The 23496-nt window shown below is 37.4% G+C and overlaps 2 protein-coding genes, 1 long non-coding RNA gene and 1 other non-coding gene across 4 annotated transcripts; 1 reads left to right on the top strand and 3 right to left on the bottom strand.

Annotated features, from left to right (window-relative positions):
- The first annotated feature begins 470 nt into the window (after window positions 1-470).
- Window positions 471-8938, top strand: LOC123869404 (endoplasmic reticulum transmembrane helix translocase). Its single transcript, XM_045912311.1, has 10 exons — window positions 471-945; window positions 1101-1190; window positions 1547-1753; window positions 2482-4431; window positions 4759-5002; window positions 5529-5725; window positions 6115-6257; window positions 6548-6680; window positions 7029-7172; window positions 7644-8938. The coding sequence occupies exons 1-10, from the start codon at window positions 691-693 to the stop codon at window positions 7752-7754; spliced, it is 3474 nt and encodes a 1157-aa protein (XP_045768267.1). The 5' UTR covers window positions 471-690; the 3' UTR covers window positions 7755-8938.
- On the bottom strand, window positions 3939-9508 carry LOC123869437. Its single transcript, XR_006796889.1, has 3 exons — window positions 9498-9508; window positions 8999-9393; window positions 3939-3949 (listed from the first exon to the last, which is right to left on the bottom strand). It is a non-coding gene; the product is annotated as an uncharacterized LOC123869437 (long non-coding RNA).
- Trnas-cga lies at window positions 5934-6007 on the bottom strand. The gene has a single exon. It is a non-coding gene; the product is annotated as a tRNA-Ser (tRNA).
- Window positions 9509-11898: 2390 nt separating the features above from the next.
- On the bottom strand, window positions 11899-13825 carry LOC123869427 (cuticle protein 7-like). The gene is made up of 3 exons (XM_045912351.1): window positions 13721-13825; window positions 13087-13164; window positions 11899-12516 (listed from the first exon to the last, which is right to left on the bottom strand). The coding sequence occupies exons 1-3, from the start codon at window positions 13736-13738 to the stop codon at window positions 12031-12033; spliced, it is 582 nt and encodes a 193-aa protein (XP_045768307.1). The 5' UTR covers window positions 13739-13825; the 3' UTR covers window positions 11899-12030.
- Window positions 13826-23496: the final 9671 nt, after the last annotated feature.

Genomic DNA, 23496 nt, shown 5'->3' with positions numbered 1-23496 from the left:
TCGTCTGTACCGGCGCCCGCCGGCATAAGCGCGGCGCCCCTTTAAAGCGCTTTCCAGTCAGTTCCACCACCAATAAACACCAGCAGAACACAAAAACCGGCCACTTCTAACAAAAAACACTCCAAAAAAGCACCTCACGCGCGCCATCAAACGCCAACACAGACGAAGTCTAGGTACAATCAAAAAGAGAAAAAAAACAAAACAGATATTTTAAGAAATAGCCTAATAGAAGTCTATGATATCGGATACCTATCTGTAATGACCATGCCATTGATGTTGGAAGCGCCAGACCATAACTACCTATGTATCGTATTCATATTATATAAATCGAAATCGATCAAAAATATCGGAGCAATCGAAGTACCTATTTATATAGTAAAGAATCGGAGCGGAATAGCGGATGGTACATCCCTCTACGGCATCCCTAGACTTGGCACGTCAGACGTGTCGTGTCAAGTCAACTGTCAAGTGTCAAATTAGGTAGTTCGTGTCATGTTGGGAATTTGGGAACTAGGAATTCCGTGTGAAATGTGAATATTTGGATTGGATTTTATCGAATTCTAATGGCATAATAATACATTGTGGACGTGAATTATTTTACAGGAGCGTGGATATGATAATGTATATTTAGATCTGTTTCACAAGTATAAAGATATTTCGGTTTTTATAAGTTAAAAAGTATAAAATAAAATGCAATCATCATTGGATGATTTGGTCCAATATACACAGCTGTTTAAGCCTGTGGCTACTATTTTACAAGGCACAGTGCTACCATTTTTGGTTATTTATCCAATAATATTCTACTGCTGGATATTTGTGTACGGGTTCGACGATAACTTTGAAGCTGGGTTTGTGACTGTGGCAGTGCTAGCAACTATACAAATTCTTATTTGTCTCTGTTGCTATTGGAGTGTTCACATACAATGCTTCCTGTCTTGTACCCCGGTAAGTGTACATATCTGTCTTTTTATAATTACTATATAATATTAGACGATTATTGTAGTACTCATAAGGTAGAACGAACTAACCTTAAATATGCATGAGGCAGTCTTGTAAATCGTGAATAGTAATTTATTCAATGTGATTTTTCTAATTTGCAGGTTAAAGATCCTTTGCAAGCAGAAATTGTCAAAGTAGTGCCAACAGCTAATAATGGATTTTCAGAAATAGTAAAGCTTCATCATACGAAGGTATTTTTTTGTTATTTATAAGTCATTTTACATTACATAGTATAAATGTTTCCTCAAATATAATTTTATAAAAACTGCAACTTTTCCATCTTAATTTAGGGGTTTTAAAGATCTTTGGGAAATCTTTGATTCCCTATGGAAGTTGCACACTAATGTAGGATAATCCAAAAAACCAACAAACAAACACAGTTAATGATAAGTTAGAAGTAAAAATTAAGTAGGTACATTGCTTCTACATTAGCCCTCTGCTACTGAAATATTTTTGGATTGATATTTTTGGATTTTGCACTGGAATAGCTTTGACAACAGTTTTGTTGATTATAATATTTATTCATGCTCAAAAAACCCTCTTTCAGTCCATAAAAAAAGAAAGTTTAACTCCAGATGTGTGGTTTATATTTCAAAAAAGTAAGTATGTATATGACTGGGATAAGAAACAGTTCCATACAGTTGACTTTCCTGATAATAAGACCTATGAGGAGTATATGGAATCCAAAGGATATGTGGATGATGAATCCATTGATGTTGCTGAGAAAGAATATGGCAAAAATGAAATGATAATGGTAATGTATTTTAGATTTTTTAGATGTTTCATTTCAAGTTTAAACATCAGCTTATATTTTAAAGAATCTGAACTATTCCACCCATTCACTTAAAATAGCCACCTTAGGGTCTACACTCGGAAAGTGTACATCTAATGTATTATTAATGTATATTGAAAATTTTCCTTAAATAATGTGTTGTCCTCTTGCCAACTGACTCATAAAATATATGAAAATGGAATAAAACTGATTATTGATGTGATAAATTATCAGATCGCACACCAAGGATTCCATACCATCATACAAGATGATTATACCTAACAGTTTTATTTAGAACACTGCAAGTTAATGATGGACTGAGCCATCTATCTTTATGTGAATTAGTAAATTATTTTTTCTTGATCACTTTTTCATTTTTTTTGTAATGTAACCACAAATTCACAGTGTTCAGATTTTTTCCTTTACTGATGCTATAAGACTTACCTACCTGTCAAATTTCATGATTCTAGGTTTACGAGAAGTACCCTTTTGGTTTTCTTGACAGACCCAATGGACAGACATACAGACAGACAGACAACAAAGTGATCCTATAAGACTTTCTTTTTCCTTTTGAGGTACAGAACCTTAAAAATCATGTTTAGAAATACCTGTCTCCTTAATATACCAGAATCTTTGTCAAGGCTGGATGATAAGGTTTCTACTGTGAACACTTACCAGAATAATTAGCTGTGGACTATTATCGCTTGCAGGTTGTACCAGAATTTATGGAACTATTTAAAGAAAGGGCTACAGCCCCATTCTTCGTTTTCCAAGTATTCTGTGTTGCGCTCTGGTGTTTGGACAAGTATTGGTACTACTCCATCTTCACACTATTTATGTTGATTATGTTTGAATGCACTCTCGTCCAGCAACAGTTGAGAAATATGGCTGAGATAAGAAAAATGGGCAACAAACCTTATAACATTAATGTTTATAGAAACAGACGCTGGAGGCAGATTATAAGTGATCAGTTGCTACCAGGTGATATAGTATCTTTAACACGTTCCGTCAATGACAACTTGGTTCCCTGTGATGTTGTTCTGTTAAGAGGATCTTGTATAGTTGACGAGTCTATGTTAACTGGTGAGAGTGTTCCGCAAATGAAAGAATCCATAGAAAATGCTAAAGATTTGAAACAGAACTTAGATCTCAAAGGAGATGGGAAACTGCACACATTGTTCGGAGGCACCAAAATAGTGCAACATTCATCACCCAGTAAAAATGCAGCTTCTGGCCTTAAAGCTCCAGACAATGGTTGTATAGGTTATGTAGTTCGTAATGGATTTAATACATCGCAAGGAAAGCTTTTAAGAACAATTTTGTTTGGTGTCAAGAGAGTGACAGCAAACAATCTTGAGACATTTGGTTTTATCATGTTCCTGTTAATATTCGCGATTGCGGCTGCTGCATACGTGTGGATAAAAGGCTGTGAAGATCCACAAAGGAACAGGTACAAACTGTTTTTGGAATGTACTTTAATATTAACATCAGTCGTACCCCCAGAACTGCCTATTGAATTATCTTTGGCTGTTAATACATCATTGTTATCCTTATCTAAGCTAGCTGTATTTTGTACGGAACCATTTAGGATACCTTTTGCAGGCAAGGTCGAAATTTGTTGTTTTGACAAAACTGGTACATTGACAAGTGATAATTTAGTAGTAGAAGGCGTAGCGGGCATAGGAGAACACAAAGATGCTACAGTCATACCACTGTCCAACGCCCCAATGGAGACTGTACAAGTGTTGGCCTCTTGTCAATCGTTAGTCCAACTTGACGATGGAATTGTAGGCGATCCATTAGAGAAAGCAACTTTGAAAGCGGCTGAATGGAATCTTACCAAAGGAGATGCTGTTGTGCCAAAGAAAGGAAAGTCGCCTGGTTTAAAAATTGTTCATAGAAATCATTTTTCAAGTGCTCTTAAGAGAATGTCTGTCGTTGCCGGATATCAGGTCAATGAAAGAGGATTCATAGAAACACATTACATAAGTAGTGTAAAAGGAGCACCAGAAACTGTGAAATCTATGTTGAAAGAAGTTCCTAGCCACTATGATCATGTACATTTAACTTTGTCGAGAAGAGGTGCAAGAGTACTAGCTTTAGGATATAGAAATTTAGGAAAATTATCATCTCAGGAAATCAGAGATCTGTCTAGAGAAGATGTCGAGTCGGATTTGACTTTTGTTGGTTTCGTGATAATATCGTGTCCATTGAAGAGTGATTCAAAGAAAGCGATATCTGAAATCATTCACGCCTCACATTCCGTAGTGATGATTACTGGCGACAATCCTCTAACTGCTTGTCATGTTGCAAAAGAACTGAAGTTTACACAAAAAAGTGATGTGCTGATTTTAAGTGAAAACAATGATGGTTGGAAATGGAAATCTATTAATGAAAAGGTAGAACTTCCAGTGCAGCCTTTTAAAACGCCCAAAGAATTCACTTCAAAATACGAATTGTGTATAACTGGAGAAGGTCTTACATTTTTAAATCAATACCACCACAAGTTTTTGTTGGGAATCATTCCATACATTAAAGTTTTCGCTAGATTCGCCCCAAAACAAAAAGAGTTTGTTATAGTTACACTGAAATCCCTTGGCTATGTGACGCTCATGTGCGGTGATGGTACAAACGACGTTGGTGCTCTTAAACATGCAGATGTAAGTATTCTGAACAGGATGTATCTAAGTAATTTTACTATAATATGAAAGCGTATTTTGGTACTTTTGTTTTGTTGTGTTGCATTTTTCATCAGATGTTATGATATTTCGCTTTTCGAATATCATGTCCATAAATGGTTAAGTTTGTACATATGCAAAAACACAAATGCATTGAAAACTTTAAGCTCTCAAACGTTTTACCGCTAACTAAAAAGCTGCTTTTCTTGTTTTAAAGATGACAAAATTAGTAAAATGACGCCGTATTCTCGCGTTGATTGTTACTTCTCCAACTATTGTCGAAAAACTTTAATAAATATAAATTTTTAGGTTGGTGTAGCAATCTTAGCAAATGCACCGGAACGTCCAAAAGAGAAACGCGAAGAACGTCGTCCAGAGCCCGTACCGCCGCGTCGACTGCCGCCCGCGTTGAACGCGCGTGCGGAGGCGAGAGCTGAAGCCATGCGAAAAGCCATGCAGGAGCTAGAAGAGGAGGATCAACCGCAGATTGTGAGATTGGGCGACGCTAGTGTTGCTGCTCCGTTTACCAGCCGACTATCCAGCATAATGAGCAGTGAGTAATTTTATTAGTAGTAAGTACCGATAGAGTTCAAACCTTTGAATATTTATCAGTCTAACAATGAGTTGGACATTCGTTGTTGTTACATTTACCTGCCGGCTACTTAGCAGTATCACACTAATATTATATAGGTGAAAGTTTGTATGTGTGTATGTGGTTATTACTCTTTCACGCAAAAACTATATACAGATTTGGCTGAAATTTCGAATGGAGATAGATTATACCGTATCAACACGTAGGCTACTTTTATCCCGAAAAATCGATGAGTTCCCACGGGATATTTTAAAACCTATATCCACGCGAACGAAGTCGCGGGCATCAGCTAGTTCTTCATAACTTCTTGAGTATCTTTGAAAATACCAAAAGTAGTTTGGAATGTTTGCGAGCATACATTAACAGATTATAGAATTTGAGCGTCAAAATACAATAACATAAGTGAAAACAGGCCAGAATGGGCGCGTGCGCGTAGGCCAAAACGTGCAAAAAAATACCACCCTCAAATAATAAAATTGTGTTCCAGTCTGCCACATAATCAAGCAGGGTCGTTGCACACTTGTGACCACTCTGCAGATGTTCAAGATCTTGGCTCTCAACGCGTTGATACTGGCGTACAGCCAGTCCGTCCTGTACCTGGACGGCATCAAGTTCAGCGACACGCAAGCCACGCTCCAGAGCTTACTGCTGGCATCGTGTTTCCTCTTCATATCGAGATCCAAGGTACCATACCTACTGTACTAATAACTGAATCGTGAGAATTGATCAGAATAGTCAAATAAACAATGTTGCACACAAACTCTAAACTAAGATGACAGGTCTAAACCTAGTGATATCATTTTCTGTGGGCAACATTGTGAAATTTTTATGAGAAGTTTTTACCTAGACCTCAAGGAAATTTCTAAATAATTTTTAAATACATATCAAAAATTGCGAAACCGGCAGGAATCGAACCTGCATCTTCTGGGTTCGAGCCCGACGCTCTAACCACTAAGCTACGGCAGTAACGAACGCTTACTGCCAGTTAAGAAATTTGTGATATGCGATTGCCATCTCGACCTGTCACATACTATAGTCATAGTGCCCTATATAAATATTTTTGAATTTTTTAGCCATTGACAAAGCTGTCAAAGCAGCGCCCTCTGCCGAACATCTTCAACATGTACACTATAGTGACGGTGCTCGCACAATTCGCTGTACACTTCCTTTGCCTCATATATTTGGTGCGTGAAGCCACTCTACGGTCGCCGGAAAGGTGAGTTCTATGGAGGATTTTTATAACAAGCAAAATAATTTTTGCGCCTAAATGATTTTTGTCTAATTTTTGACAAGAAGAAAGTATAGAAACTTCAGATTTTGCATGTAGCTTTTTTTATATATACCGTCATTACAAAAAGAATGTCAGAAATCACATCTGAATTAGGGGGTATATCGGCTAGTATTTTACTAGCCAGGGCATCTCAGCTAGTCACTTACTAAATTAAAAGAGAGCAGATTTTCTTAAAATTAACAACAAAATTGAATGTTTGTAAATAACTTGAACAGGGATACAAAGCCAAAACTGGACATGGATTTAGCAGAGGACGAAGACCGCGTGTTCACGCCAGATCTGTTGAACAGTACTGTCTACATCATCTCTATGGCGCTGCAGGTTTCAACGTTTGCTATCAACTACAGGGTGTGTTAACTTTCTTTATATAAGTTTGTCTTATTTTAGTAGTTTAAGGAGCAAGTCTTATTTTATATGGAGGTATAAAATACTTCTCTGACTAGTGGGAGCCACTTTCCTTTTTAGTGGTTAAAATTTGAACTTAAATGTCACGTAACTTTAACCTCCTGTTATGCTGTTGGACATAATAGTTTTTGATTTATCGTACAAAATTTTGGAAAAAATACCCAAGTATGGAACCCTTGGTGCGCGAGTCTAACTTGCACTTGGACGGTTTTTTGAATTTTTGTTTCATCGAATTTCAAATCACAACAGTTCTGCAGAAGTTTTGAGTTCAAAAACTCCGTTTCCCCGCAGGGTGAGCCGTTCATGGAGGGCCTGAAGGACAACAAGCCGCTGCTGTTCAGCGTGCTGCTGTCGGGCGGCACGGTGCTGGCGCTGGCCACGGGCGCCGTGCCCGACCTCACCAACGCCTTCGAAATTGTTTACTTCCCGCCTGACGTGAGTATAAACAACTAGAATGATGCCCGCGACTTCGTCCGCGTGGATTTAGGTTTTTTAAAAATTCCGTGGAAACTGCTATTCCGGGATAGAAAGTTGCCCACATCAATTTCCGGGACGCAAGCTACCTGTGTGTACTACATTTCATATAAATCGTATAAGCTTAAGCCAAAAGAACAGGTATAATTTTATTTAACTAATTTTATTAAAATGTTCTTTCATATTGAGCTTGCGCGAGGATATAAATCACAACGCGTAGAGCCTTATCAAGAGTTTTAATCTTTTGCAATATTGATTTGATCAGGGCGCAATTGCTATTGCAACCACTCAATCAAAATGGCGACCTAAACACAAAAGTATTTATTACTTGTTAACTCTCGAATCAGAACGAGATATACAAACCGTTTGTATGTGGTATTTTTAAGAATACTCAAGTTACAGTTTTCAAGTATTTATTCCGTGTTGTTTCAGTACCGGGTGATTCTGGTGCAGGTGCTCATAGCGGACATGTTGTTCGCGTACCTCGTGGACCGCGCGTGCTTGTGGCTGTTCGGCGACGCGCGCGTCAGCACGATCTCGTAGCGTCCGCGCGTGCGATTCGCGCCGCAAGCGATGAACCACCGCTACAGGCGATACTGATGAGTTGATCGCACATCAATCCGCACGACCCGCACTTCCGTGCTTTTTTATATATATGGACTAATTAATAGCTCTTTCATACAGGCTGTGTAAGCGTAAACGTAGCGCGTACCATTGCGTTGTAATGTATAGAACTGTATGAAACATGGAGCACTGCTTGCGTAAAGCGTGGACGTATGCGTAACCCGGTGTGTCACGTGTACGCAATTGGTGTGAATCGGCCTTAACACTTGACTCTTACCAATTGGTATAGTGCATAATTTTTTTTTCCACATTTGCTCTATGTGTCAACTGTCATGGACAAAAGTAGAGCAAATATGGCGATTGCATTCACAAAATGTATGCTATCAGTTGTTCTATTTTATGAAGTCTGCACTCTGCTCAGCCTTGGTTAGTAGTCCAATAAGCATTAACGTATTTGTGTGCGTAATATAAACTGTGTCGCGGTTGAGACAGATCGCCACGCACACTAAAACAATATACATACCTACGTGTGCACTCACAAACATAGCCAAACGGATTTTGTGAAAAGGGAAATCTGTAGTGATGATGCAGTCGGAGTAAAGTCAAACTACGCTGTATAGGTCTTACAACCTAAAATGGAAGCAGGTCGCTTCCAGGTCGGGAAGGGTGTGGTAGTTGTATATGAGAAGTAACCCTAGCGCGCTCTCCAACGTTTTCTGTGCAAAACCTACTTTGTCGTATTAGTTAAAAATTGCGAAAAACCAAATTAAATTTGAATTTCGCGGGCAGACCCGTGTCAGAAACCTTAAGCGATATTGAACTTAATGAAATTTCGTAAACACGTTCTAGTAACCAATGTCTGTAGTCTTCCAGATTTCTATGAAAATGTGTAGGTCTAAAGTTACACAAATCAAAGATTTACATACAAATATTTGAGTTGTGTGTAAATGTGGAATGTGTGAAAGCCTACAGTTTGGAAACGACTAAACATTGAACATGTCCTAAAATTGGGATGGCGTGCTAAATTAGGAATTGGTATAGATGTGGTGAAGGTAGTTATTGTAAAAACAGACGTATTTGTATAGTGTTACAGTTCAATTTACAATGCTTAGTATGCTAGAGATAATTGTGCTTTCGATTTATTTCTGTAAATGTGAGTAGCTTTTTAAATCGGAGACATGCTGTCCCGGTGTTAAGGAGCCTATGAGGCTCCGGACCACGACTTAGGATCCTAACGCCCCCCGAGTCCACGTCCGGGTGACGTTAGAAATCGGGAACCTCGTCTTCACCGGCCAAGACGCTGTGCAGAGGTTGTTGATGTGTTACCCTACAAAATAGGGTGAATTTTTGGTCATTTGATCGTCGAGGTCCTTAAGGAGGTACTTAGAGCGTCTTATCGGGCGGGTGACAGTGTTTGCGCCTTAAGGTGCGTTTTCCTGAAGCGGAGCGGTGCGGAAACGTGTTCAATAGCCCAATCAAGTTATTGATAGCTGACGTGTTAATATTATTATGTCATATCTATATTCTGATTGGCCTGATGAACACATCACTCCGCTCCAATGTGCTTCATTTGACTGTTACTCTTAGGCTGAGATCTGTAGAGTATTCTATGACTTTGCTTAGGTTTCCTTAGAGATAAAACGAGACGGATTTATACCTATTACATAAATCTGTCTCTATTTAACTCTAAGTCTGAGCAAATTCAAGGTACGCTCTATAAACATCAGCCTTAATGTGTATCTACGGATCGTTAAGATTGATTGGCGATCAGCATTAGTTCAATTTTAGTGGCGGGTTGTATAAACGCATGGCGTAATCGAAACGCGTTGCAGTATTCTCTAAAATACTAATATCGCTAGCGTTTTTTAAAAGATGTAATATTATATCGTTATATTAAATTATGATTTATTATTTATTAATATTATACTAGTTAATGTTCAGCGTGAGTTGCAATGTGACTCGCGCGCCACTTTTTGTATGTTGATGAAATCGTCGAAAATTTCACGTAAGTGCCGACAACAACTACAGGCGCAAAGTTTCAATGACATACCTTTTTAAAGAATTATTTTATTATTTAAATTATTTTATTATTTCACATTAGATATTTGGGACCTGGGGATTGATAAATTTAATAAAAAAATAACCTATCAGCTAGGAAAGAACTGTCAAAGATGTTGTGAATTCTTTTTATAAAAATTGCCAGCTATGTATTTTAAAAAATATAGTGATTTATGAACATTCCACATTTTGCGGAGTGCTTTATTGACTTTTACATGCGCCGCAAGATTTTTTAATATGATTTCAATCACAAAACTCGAATATTTCTGCTCTAATAAATAGTACTGATTTCTTTACGATCATAGTTGGCATTTTCTGTAAAATATCCACACGTGTTATTTTCGGGTACAATGTAAACTGGAACTTATCACCACTAAGTAATGTACGAATTTCGATTTTTTTTTTCATTTGTTCCTCGCATTTAGGTAAGTAACGTAGAATTCACGTAGTGGAGGTAAAGTTCAGTTTATGTATCGTCACGATGTCGAAAAGACATCGCGTTGCGTCGCGTCGCTTCGATTTTGGAGCCTATTCGATGCTGTTTTCATAGGTGGATACAAAGTAAGTTTCAAAATGAATTGTCAAATATTCTCGTCGCTGCGACAGCGTTGAATAAGAGAGTGTTCAGACTTAAAGAATAGCACTATGCCTTATACACTTTGGCCCAATGCACGCAGCCAATGCACTTGGCGTGCATTTGCCAAACGCTTTGGCCAAATGTGTTGCCTCTACACGCGACGCGGCGTAGCAAAAGCTATTTGCGGATACGCCCAATATGTTAGCACCACAGAAATCGGAATAAGGTGTAGGAGTGTTAAAGAAGCGTAGTAAGTTTGTAGATGGTCAGTGACCCATCATAGCGCTGTATTATAAATATAGACTTATTCGCATAGCGTTACAGTTTAATTTAGGTTGTTTTGGACGCTAGAGATATGTTCTTTCGGATTTTATTTGTATGGGCGAATTGGTCAAAATCGGCGATCCCCATACTATTTGTATTGCTTGTCTTATTGAAGTGAAAACTTCTTTAGGCGCGTTGGGTGATTTTGGGATGGGTTAAAACATCCAAAGTCGCGTCACCGACATGCTAATTTTATTAGCTTTTAAAATTTGTTCCTTCACATAACCTGTTCAGGTTAAATTTTTAATGGAAGTTTCAAGTGCTCGGAGTGCTGATAGATGTAAAAACTAAAGTAATGTTAATGTTTTATAATTTAGAATTTAGTAGAATTTAATTCTTGATACTACCATTAATTTGAAAATTTAAAAAGACCATTTGTCAGTGAAGTTCTAACAGTGCGTAAGTAATTTTTTTCATTCGACCAATCATTCTCATATTGTCTTTTATTTCGTCAATAACTTCTTTTAAATCCTTTTTCAAAATACATTTCTAACATCAAGGGTTGCAAACGAATATTTTATACAGTTTTATTACTCTCCTGTAAAATTTTGAGATTTTTTTGACTTATGCACTGTTAGAACTTCACTGGTGCATGTTTTATCATAGTTTTAAGTTTTCACTTCTGTCGGCAGTCCCACTCACTGCCAATTTTTTAGACTTCTGTGGTTAGCACGGTTTTGTGTCTGGCTTATATAATTGTTGTGTTCACTGTGAATTGTGGGTATTGTGTGGAGACTTATAGCTCAAAATATGTGCATTTAAGAGATGTAAATGTGTCAGTATCAGTATGTAATATGTATTCTATTTATAAATATGAGAAATAATAAATGTGTAGTAAAGTTTTTTTGATTGTTTCATTTTGCCTTGAAACAACATCAATCATCGGCCTAAGATTAAGACTTCACACTACTTTGAGAATATTATTGGGAACTCTCAGGCATACAAGATTTCCTCACAATGTTTTCCTTCGTCACCGCTAAAGTGACATTTAATTGATTTAAACGAGCGTAACTCCAAAAAGTTAGACGTGTCACGAAGATCAAATCCCAGACTCTCGAATAGGAAGCCAAAGTCTTGATTATTAACATCACCGCTTTTTGACACAATATGATTGATTATAATAAAAACCAAGTTAAAGCACTTATTTCAATTTATTTGCTAGGTAATTACCTAACCTAATGTTATCTAAGTCTTACACAGGCACTATAAGAATCTCGTCACCAAACGCGTTGATGGAACACAGGCACAACACGTTCAGACTGAAGAACTATAATACTATTTACACAGACTTAGAATTTAGTGTTTCCATCCTCCTTGACCTAGGCTGGTGAGACCGAGACCCAGGTTGCCAAGGTCCCATGAGCCTAGACCTCCGAGTCCTCCTAATCCCAGTCCCAATCCGTTGCCCCAACCTCCCAGGTCGAGGGTTCCAAGATCTGCAGCGTAATCATTGATAGGTTCCGCGATTTGCGAGACTTGTGCTACGACTGGTTCAATGATTGGTGCTGCAACTTGTTTAACAACTGGTTGGACGATTTGTTTGGTAACAATTGGGGCTAATTGTACGGTCTGTGGGTGGCCGGCAGCGCCGATCCGTTTGACGATCGCGTTGAAACCGCGCACGGCGTCGGCGGTGTACTCCACCACTCTCAAGGTACCGTCGGGTTCTGTCAGGGAGTATGAGCCCTTGACGACATCGCCATCTCTCACTTCAGATTGGGCTTTATTGTCGCCGGTGGATGGGTCATTTACGGCGTAGTTGAATTCATAGCGTGGGACAGACTGTAACAAAAGATATACAAATTATCTACGATTTTTTTGCTTTCTTTAAAAATTTACTTGCCTACTTATATCTAATAATGATATATGCTTTTAAATTTTTAATAGAGAACGAGCAATTATCGCCGTCCCAGTTCATCTGAAGCACCAATCCAGAAAATACTAAGTACGATAACAAATAGGAGGACAGTCCTCGTTTCGAGTTTCGTAGCATATGCATAAATACAAAATCGGCCGAAACTAATTTACATTTATTCTATTCATAATAAATATTAATTAAGTAGGTATAAACGAAAGTCTGTCTATCTGCTAGGTTTTCACGGCCCATCCGTTCAACCAATTTTGATGAAAGGTACTATAATTATATTAATAATTAATAATAACCCTGTAGGTACCAGACGGACATATGCTCTGTACCTAATTTTTATCTCGGAAAATCCCATGGAAAAGAGTTTCCACAGAATTTAAAAAACCTAAATCCACGCAGACTAACTCGCGGGCACCTCCGAGGATGGTTTTGAACCAATTGTTAGTTCATTAGGTAAGTAACATTAGTGATTAGGTAATGCTTACATAACTGTCCACTGCGATTGCACCAAGGCCTCCGTAGCCGGACGGAGCGGCGGCTACGGCTCCGACAAGGCAGGCAATCTGAAAGAAAATAATGTAATTAAGTAGCTATCCAGGTACTTTGCCAATTAACGGAGGAAGTTAATAGATTAATAACTATTTTTGAGTTGTATAAAGACCATCAGTTGTCCCCTGAACATCGTTATTCAGCGAGATTTTTATTTTATTTTATTTGACTAACCAAAAACTTTTATACATACAAATATTTATAAAAATATACTAATATAACTTAAAGACACATCTTATAAACGTTAATAAATGGCTAGTACAGAAGATTTAGGTCCTAGATTTAAAAATCCTGCGGCAATTCCATGTTTTCCGAGGTAATACAGGTTCTACTGTGCCAGAACTCATTCAGATGAGTTCAGCTGTTCGTGCGTGATTGGATAGTAGAAATTCACACATCTAATTCACCAGGTAATTTCACGAACTTTCACATTTTCATATCTCTAAATAACTGCTGCCGAGTTTCTTGTTGTAGGAAGGGAATTCCGAACCAGGGTAGGATCACTTGACGATTCAAAAGCACTTGTAAAAGTTTAGTTGAATAAACTGGAGACAAAAAGATCGAACTCACCGCGACAAATGAAAACATTTTCAGTTTTTATATTTCCTCAACTACGCACGCAGTGAAATAAGTTGCTTTGATATTTGATAAAGAACTGTAACGCCGATCGGTTTTATACTCGCCTCACCTACGGCTGGTGTAATTCCTGTTTATCCTTCAGCTTTTCACGCTCATTGGGTATTCGTAGACTGCTATTTCTGCCATTTTCGTAATGTCATAAAATCGGTGCTAATTAACGCGTAATTGTTAGTCAAATCATCGTGCCCGTGTTATCATGTTTCATCAGATACCAGTTTTAGCTGAATCAAATTAAACACTTAATTATTATGTGAGGACCCACATCGGCGGAGCGGCGCGAATGCACGCATCGCAAATATTCCCGCTTTCAATTTTATTGTATTGATACAGTTGGCGGCAAGAATAGAGAGGTGGAGGGGATGTGTGTTTATCTACAAACTACTGCGCGAGAAACGAAAGGTTGACTGACAAAACCCTTAACGCGATGGGACAAACCGTCGTCGCGCTTCACTTCGTAAAATCAAATAGATCGATAGATCGCCCACTGCGCAGGTACAAGGTTACTTGTAACTAAACCCAACAGAAGATACCTATTAGATACCAATATTGTAAATCAGTAAGTAATTATGACACAAAATGTTATGAGCCTGAAACAAACAGATCGCGCGATAGAAACTACATGGCCGGGCAGGACGTCATACTAAACGCGCGCGTAAGATTTGATTAGTAAATTATTTATCTATATAGGCACTGTTTTGTACATGGTATAGGTACAAATTCCCTTATCTGTGGATACCAGCACGCCATGTATTGCAGCGCGCAGTACCCACCGGGGCTCCTTCATATTTTTGTTCCCTTTATTCAACCCGATTCAACTTTTAAGTTCCGCGGTAGACGCGAGCCGTCGCGCTTTGTGTGCTTCAGGCTTTAAAGTAGGAGGCTGTAGTAGTGGTGCATACCGATATCTAAGTAGGTAACAAATATGGCTGATTGTAATTTTTAAGTTTTTCTTTTTACCTGTTAGAATATGTGTAAGTAAGAATTTCTGTCGTTTGGTGGTTTGCAAAATACCTACTTATTAGCATAGCTCACTGAATTAATCACGTTAAACAAGGCAGGGTAAAATTATTCATTTATGCATTGCATTTGTTTCTTTGCAATAATAAGTATTGGTACTAACTTAGTTACGCATAGAACACTCACACATTTTTTGTTCACAAATGTTAAAATGTACCTAATGCTATTAGGTAAAGGAAGGGACTGGGGGGGATACCTAATTATTTGCTTGAGATGAATATATTTATCACGCAGTAGTACCTACTAACTTACGTAGCGACCATCTTCGCCTTCTAACTTTTATTATAATTTTAATTTAAGTATTTACTAGGCATAATTACCTAAATGGGTAATTTTGTTGTAGGTATTTATCTGATAGACATATAAAATATATAAAAGTAAGTATAAAAAATTGTACAAGTTTTTCTGTTGGTTTGGTTTTGGATTGATTGAAACTAAACTTTAGTACTTTCGTATTTGTACTAGATAGATATACCTGGTGCGTGATCGTTGGAAAATTTAGGTTTTGAATTTGTCGACTACTTACTCCTATTTTGATCGAAATCGGCTCACTAAAACCCAACGTATCGACAACCAGAATTCCGCGTGCAAAGTCGAGGGGGAAAAACTAGAATAATCTTAATTATCTAAATTAACTACTTACGAATTATTGTCTTTTTATATAAAGCACAATAAGTGAAATGTTTCTAAGCAATTTGCTCTACGTACCTACCTACTATAGGTAGGTATATATAAATTGCAGTTAGTAATTCGGAACTCGACCGCCTCATTACCCCTTTTCAACAGAACACTCTTTCTAGACTTACACAAATTCACATTTGCAATCAGAGCCGGGAGAAAAGTTCCGAGCCACCCCTCCCCACCCCACGCCGCCTTTAATTAACAGAAAGTGGTTCATTAGAGCTTATTCATTAAAGCAAGGAGTAATTAGCGAACTCTAATGAATGCTGTAATAATGTAAGAGCGGCCGCTGCGGACTGCGGGCCCGACTTCTAGATTAATCTAGAAACTGGGTATAATTTAGTAATGGCGTTAATTTATTACCGACTTGATTGCGGGATAAACGATCTATTAAAACTTTGGCTATACAGTACGGTTTTATTCGCTGTTTTTGTTGGATTGCAATTTGGAGTCTCCGTTCATATGATTGTGTTTTCCAGTTATTTTGCTTGTTTCATTATTATCTTAAAATTGTAGATTGGCAATTAAAAGTTACTGCACGCGCACCAAACACAACAGGATAGCAGCGCGGTGCAATGACTACTATGTACCTATATATTGTGTCCAACGTGGCACTTACCATTGGCACCTAATATACAAGTATGCTGTATACACACATGCTAAAGAACTAGTTTCTACATGTTCACACGCCTTTTATAAAACCAAACAAAATGATATCAAAAATGAAAATCCTAAGAAAATATATATAAGTAGAGGATTTTGCATGCGCATCGACGCTATGTTCTTCTCCAGGATGCACGCTATCTCCTATCTCTGTTCCATATACTTAGACCATGCCCGCGGCTTCATCGACGTGGATTTAGGTTTTCTTACAATCCTGTGGGAACTATTCGGTGGTCCGGGATGCAAGATCCCTTGAACGAAATTTCGTCAAAATCGGTAAAAAGATTGGGCCGTGAAAAGCTAGACAGACAAACACTTCCGCATTTATAATACTAGTATGGATATAATACTTATATCTAGTACTTATTTTTAATTTGACCTTATTCATATCCATTACTGGGATATGAATAAGTTTACTAAGATGGCTTATTTAATCTATGTATGTTTGAGAAAATATGTCTTGTAAAGCTCCGGACGGAATGTTAGCATGGCCGAGCATAACCATAATGATGTTTGCTGACATTATTAAAGTGTATCTTAATAAGCTGAATGAAAGCAAAATGTGTACGGTGGGCAAAAAAGGTTACCCTTTTTAGAACAAATAAAAAAATTGTTCCTTTACCAATAAAATAATAACTGTTTCCACTGCCTAAGATTAGTATAAGATTTGTGTGTTAGAAAATGTATATAATCTAGTCTAACCTTTCCAACTTACTAATGACCATTGTATTACCAAAGGATCGACATAGTAAATGCACAGTTAGGCCTCATTCGCACGAGAGCTTTTTTAACGTCCGTTAAAAAAGCGTTTCAAATAGAACAAATGCATTCCCAAGTATCTGTTCATACGTCAACGCTTTTTTAACGCGCACTTTGTTTGTTCAGCGCAACGCTGGGTTTTAACGCAACGCTTTTTTTACGCTCGTGCGAATTAGAGCTTACACCTTCATAGCTGCCAACACACGATACGAAGTGGCGCAAGACTCTGAAAACCGCCGCCCTTGAAGTAAGGCGGGCGGCGCGGCGTAGCGTGGTTTTGTTTCTGCCGCTCGCTGCGCCGCGCCGCGCAATCCACCGCTTCTGCGAAAAGCTCGTGGTCAAGCTGTCAAGACAACGCTTCTTGACAAAAATTTAGGTACAGATTTTAAACATTGTTTGCATATTTGTATCTAAGAACATGAGCTCAACAAAATAATTCTTGAATTTGTTAGAAAATCTTACCTAAGTAGGTATAATTTAAAAATATAAAATTTTACCACTAGCTACAACGTTCATGTTTATGCTGTTCGAAGTTAATTTTAAACAAAAATTTGTGCACGACTGACTTTTGACGACCTCCCTGCCGGAGTGGTGAGCGCTGTGGTATTATTAGTGGGAGGTTTTGGGTTCAATTCCGGGCAGGAAAAATTTAACTTTATAATTTCTAAATTTTCTCTGGTCTGGTCTGGTGGAAGGCTTCTGCCGTAGCTATAGTTACCACCTTACTGGCCGAAGCCTTGTCAAGCCGTCAAGCGATTTAGCGTTCCGGTACGATGCTGTGTAGTGACACCGGATGAGATTGCAGTCAAGGGCTAACTTGTTTCTTGATAAAAAAATGGTTTATGTATCTTAGTATGCATGTAAATATTTGGTTTTTGCTCTGCCATATCTTCTAACTCTGGATTCTGGGCTATCGTTAGAATTCTGACATCATCCCGAGTAACACTGGCGACAATTTTTTTGAAAAAATAATAATTATTATAGCTAAAGTGTCATTCGAGTACCTATGTATTTTTTTACATTTAGAAGTTTCGAAGTGGTTGAATAAACAAACTCATACATTCACACAACATACATGAAACACGAAAACATTACCTAACTTTTTTTTTGTGCAGTCATATGTAATAAATTAATATTCATGTCTTTTATAATATTTTCGTATACATGATAACGTCGCAACTTGCAGTAAACAAAACCTACTTTTCCATTTGTAGAGTGGACACAACATGGCAGAGTGACCCCAACCAACTACACAATATTATCATAACGATCGCTTCAGGCTAAGTCCCTAGTCAACATACCTACTTCTTATTTACATTTACTTTTGCGAACTTTGGCATGCCCCTGGTTTTGACTACATAAAGCTATATAAAATACCGTAGTGAATATATGTATGCCAGATGTTGCCCGCGGTACGCGTGGATTAAAAATCAACGCGTAGGTACCGTAGGGACCTTGGGCAATGATCACAGAGGACCAATTAGAATCATGATAGGCGAAAATGAGCAGTTGTCACGCAGATAGGCGTCTTCGGTTTTACTGAACCGATGTTGATAAAACTTGTATGAGCAAAAGTAGTGAATTTGGATTCTATACCTGGTTATTAAATGCTATTCATCCATATACTGATATTATGAATGAGAAAGTCATTCATAATATTTCGGGATGTGATTTTCCGGGATACAGATAGCTGTATCCCGGAAAATCACAGTTTCAAAGGGAAATCTCTTTACTTACTTCAAAGACACTTACTTCAGTTGAAGATATTTTTTCTCCTTTTAGAATTAACGTGAAAAGTGTTGTTTAAATCTGGTGAAAATAGTTGACCAAAATTACGCATCACTATACCACTATAGCCACTGACAACGAAACTTTTAATTGAATTTTATGCTATTTGAAAAGTTTAAAACTGGGTTAGGTCAAAAATAAATTGGCAAACTTTTTTTGTACAAGTAAAGTTTTTTTTATATTTTCGATTCGGTTCGGATTTTTCATCAAAGGCATACCTACCTAGTTAGCCCGGCAAACGCCTGAAATATTCTCGAGCGTAAGGGTTTTTTTCTATGAAAAAGTGACGTCATTCGTCCTGCTTTAACAAGCTGTATCGTTATTCTGATATTTTTTTAGATAGATTTGACTATGTATGTGGAAAATCTTTTTCGTTTCTATATTTTATTGTAACTGCCTATACTTACCTAGGTGAATGCTGTGACAGTTGGCCTCAAATCAAATCAAATATTTATTGCCAATTTGGCTTTACAGATAGTTCTTATTGACGCGCCCGGGATTCGGTCCAGGGCACACATCTAATGACAACTATGAAGACTAAGATGACTTTTCGTGGTTGTGAAAATTCCGTGGGATCTCTTTGATTTTCCGGAATAAAAAATAGCCTGTGTCTCCGGGATGCAAGCTATCTCTGTATCTTTCGTCAATATCGGACAAACGAAAAAAGGTAACAGAGGAACATACTTTCGCATTTATAATATTAGTGTGGACTACGGTAAAAGTTAATGACAATATTAGGATAAAGATATAAGATAATATTGACAGACAGACGATCTTCAGTGGCTGGGAGCAATTATTCTAGTTCGGCAATTCTTGCAAGATACCTACTTTTGTCCAAAGTTCTAACAATTAAGACGACGATGAAGACGAGTAAAAGCTGGTCCAGTACCTATTTTCTAAATGAACAAAAATCACGACTGATCCCCGTGTACCCATCCAGTTGAGGGCATCACTGCCTCGGAAAATATAGGAAGTCTATAATATTTAGTAAGTATATGGATTTGCGTTCACATCGACATAGCTTCCGTTTTAGGCTCACGGAGCCGAGATTTCGGGGTTGGTTTTTGGCCATTACCGTGTGAATATTGCAGCATCGCCTGCAGGCGACGCTATTGATTAGTCCCCGTCGTTCGGCGCCCATCACTCATTCATAGCTGAGTCCACGTCAGTCTGGACGCGCCATTTTTCCTGTTTTCACCATTTCGCGCCACAGCCTCCTAGTGCATATTTGATGTAGCCTGACAGGAAGGAAGGATGGCTGCGTAATTGGTCCGGCCGGCGGATAAATTCTCACAAAGCTCTGCCTTTTTGCCATCGGAAGCTGGTTAACGAGTCTTATACAATAAAATCCGCTATACCTACTTATTCAAATAATTTTTAAAGTACTCATTAAAAGTATGTTGGTAAGTACGTATAACGTTCCATATACCCTTTGCAATAAAATTTACTTAATTAACTACTTAAACTAGGCTTATAATGTAATATCATGCCCGAGTGGAATAGTGCATCAGGAGGATGAACAAATCTTACTGTTTTTTCATTAGAATCTCTAAGTATACTTACTACCTAACATATAATTGCCTATTACTATCACATGAGCTGAGCTAACTGGCTTTCAACGCTGCGTTGGTTTGGATGCTATAGAAAAATTATGTTATTTTGCTATCCCGGCATTAGACAGTAGAATATATTTCTATAAGAAGTGATAACCTTAGAAGACCTCGGCTTTCTGTTCGGGAGACCTGGGGTTCGCACCTCTAACTTTTTGAAGTTATGTATGTGCATTATAAGCAATTAAAATAAACTAACACTTGCTTTATCGGTGAAGGAAAATAGCGTGAGGAAACCTCCATGCCTGAGGGAGTTCTCTATAATGCTCTCAAAAGTGTGTGAAGTATCTGAAAGTGAAGAAATCCGCACTTGGTCAGCGTAGTGGACTGTGGCCGAATCTCATTATGAGAGCAGACCCGTGCTCCGTAGAAAGCCGACGGTTGAGGACAATTCTTTTCTTATGTTCCCTACATAACCCTTTTAGTTGGAAGCCCAGTTTTCCAAAAATTTACTTATAGTTTTTACTAAGTACTTTAACTAGTTCGGTAAACAGGTGCACAGTAATGTTTGTTATTAGGTATACAACTAATTATCAAGTAAATATGTTTTGTTACGTTTATGTTACATTTATTGCTGAGCCAAATAAATTTATCTTTATCTTTAGATTTCTTGCCGTTGAGCTAATGAGTCTTCAAAAGATTGGTACCTATACATAAATATAATACACATAATATAGAGTCTATAGCATAGAAACGTATCACACGCAAAATCCGACGGTTATAATTCCACCGAATTTATTGTGCCAATATTTTTTACGGTAGAACGGTTCCCGGGACGATACAGGGACAATGTGATAATCCAATTGTAGTCGGTGTCCAAAGCTCCTGCTCAATGCGCGTGAAGTGCACTCGGATGTACATGCTCATACAAGGATATTGTATGTTTTGAAATAAAATCACGATGAATTTTAAGCTTCGTACACACTAGAGCCAACCGCTTGTCGAGGTGCTTTCTCTACGCGAGGCAGAGTCGAGGTAATGATGGTCGATGACGACTGCCGACTTAATTAAAGTCTATGTCAACTGTTGCAGTAACGAAGGTGGAAGGTGATACAGAAGATCGATATCGATTGTCGACGTAACGATGATCGATGTCTTCCATTAAGGTAACGAAAGTCGATGTCGACTGCCGAGGCGACGAAAGTTGATGTCGGCAGTCGCAGTGACGAAGTTTGATATCGACCGTCAAGGTGACGAAGGTCGACATCGACCGTCGAGGTGACGAAGGTCGATCTCAACTGTCGTGTTAACATCGTACCACAAAATAAAGATTGGTGTTTGCGAGACTAGTTCTATTGGCAACGGAATAGTAGGAAAAAATATTTTTCTATCTTTGACATTAATTTTAGGGTTGCTCTAGATAGTAAAACATTTTATTTCCAAAATATTTAATTTCTAATCTAAACGGTTAACCTATAGGTACTATCGATCTACTTTTTTTATTATTATTAAGCCTTTATTTACTCCTTATCTTTAAGTACAATAGGTTTTCTTACAACTATATAGCTATTTATTCTACAATTTTTACCTTTATTTTATGTTAGTTTTGTTAGTAAGTACAATTGTATTTTGTATGTGTGTGTGTTCATATGTTATGTTTTGTACAGTGTTAGTTAATAAAATCGTTAGTTTACAAATGTTTAAAACTACTTAGTATATACCTACATTTATATCTATTGCTATATACATATATTATTATTGAGTAATTATTTGTTTGCGTAGGTAACCACTATTAAATCTAGATAAGGATCCCATATTTGGGTATAAGGCCTCCCCCCGGTTTTGTCTTTAATACATCGATCTACTTACCTACCTAATATTTTTTGTTTAGTAAGTTGGCAGCAGAGCCGTATATTACCATGTGATATAGGTATTTAGTATACCAACCTGCATAAGGGCAATCGTAAAAATAAATGACAAAATGTCACCTCGACAACTCACCATTAATTAACTATTCTTAATGATTCTGTAACCAATTAGGGGTATACAACTGCCAGAGGTACCTACCTCTACAGAGTGATGTCAGTTTTTATCTTAAGTCTTGAATATTGGTCCCATCCCATTGGTGCATTGTAGTGTTTCGTTGATATTTGAACGCATGAGTTGTTATAGGCCCCGAATTGCTATACCGACAAGTTGTAAATGTAACCGACGTTTGGTTTACTACGCGACCGACATCAGCATAGTAAGGCCTTAGATGCTTCATCGCTTATTATATCGATTACTACTTGTAAATCTCATTTCTAACCAACTTATATCATGAAAAAAAAATTGCCTAAATTCCGCAGAATATCGGGCTAGTCACTGGACTTCTTGATATCATTTTTTAAAAATTTGTATTAAAATAATAATTAAGTACTTACATATGTTTATGTTTAGCTAAATAATTTTGAAAGAAAGACGTTAGGTATAAAATGGAACCTTTAAAAAAATTAACTATCATTTCAAATTGCTAGTGAAGGCTGAACGACTTCAATATACTTACCATTTTCTTTTTCTTCAAAACGAATAGCATCGGTATATTTTTGAATACTAATTAAACATCTCGTCCACTCATTTTGTCATGAAACGGACAAAAAGTCTTCGGAAGGCTTGGTTTACATAATCATTCAATTTGCAATTTTAAGTAGCGACCATCTGGTTTTCTTGCTTTTAACTCAATATAAATATTTTTAAAAACACCACTACAGCGACTTGGAATTGAATTACAATAAAATTAATATTGGTTTCTTTCGTTAATGTATTAATTAAAGAAAAACTGGTTCATTTACACTTTTGGTAAGAATAATATTTATCATAGTGAAGTTGAAAATATATAAGTTCCTAGTTAGTTACAAATTATATACCTACCTACCTTTTAAATGGTGTATCCATTTGAAAAACAAACTGTTACGAAAATCGTTTTTCAGTCAGTAACGTTGGGTTACCTACGAACCAGGTAGGTTCGTAGGTAACCCAACGTAACGTTCGTAGGTACCTACGAACTATTTGATAAAAAATCAAGAATCTGGATTTATTCATAGAAATTTTCTATAGGGTTCAAATTTGAGGTAAAATTGAAACAAGTGAGTTAATTTACAAAATTTAATTTCTCCTCCCCTCTGTCTTTAAACTTAGACTATAAAGTTGTAATGTTCTTTTTTACTTTTGCAAGTAGTGGTAACACCATACTGTAATTTACTAAAAATT

Source organism: Maniola jurtina, chromosome 1, assembly GCF_905333055.1.
Source record: "Maniola jurtina chromosome 1, ilManJurt1.1, whole genome shotgun sequence".
Lineage (NCBI taxonomy): Eukaryota > Metazoa > Arthropoda > Insecta > Lepidoptera > Nymphalidae > Maniola > Maniola jurtina.
This window is presented reverse-complemented; position numbering and strand designations above follow the sequence as displayed.

Bases quoted from the DNA above. Each gene is read 5' to 3' on its own strand.
- LOC123869427 (XM_045912351.1), bottom strand. The intron at 12,517-13,086 runs GTAAGCATTACC...CTTTTGTTACAG, and splicing joins CAATCGCAGTGGACAGTTAT to TCTGTCCCACGCTATGAATT.
- LOC123869404 (XM_045912311.1), top strand. From the start codon at position 691: ATGCAATCATCATTGGATGATTTGGTCCAATATACACAGCTGTTTAAG. The intron at 1,754-2,481 runs GTAATGTATTTT...TATCGCTTGCAG, and splicing joins GCAAAAATGAAATGATAATG to GTTGTACCAGAATTTATGGA. The intron at 5,003-5,528 runs GTGAGTAATTTT...ATTGTGTTCCAG, and splicing joins ACTATCCAGCATAATGAGCA to TCTGCCACATAATCAAGCAG.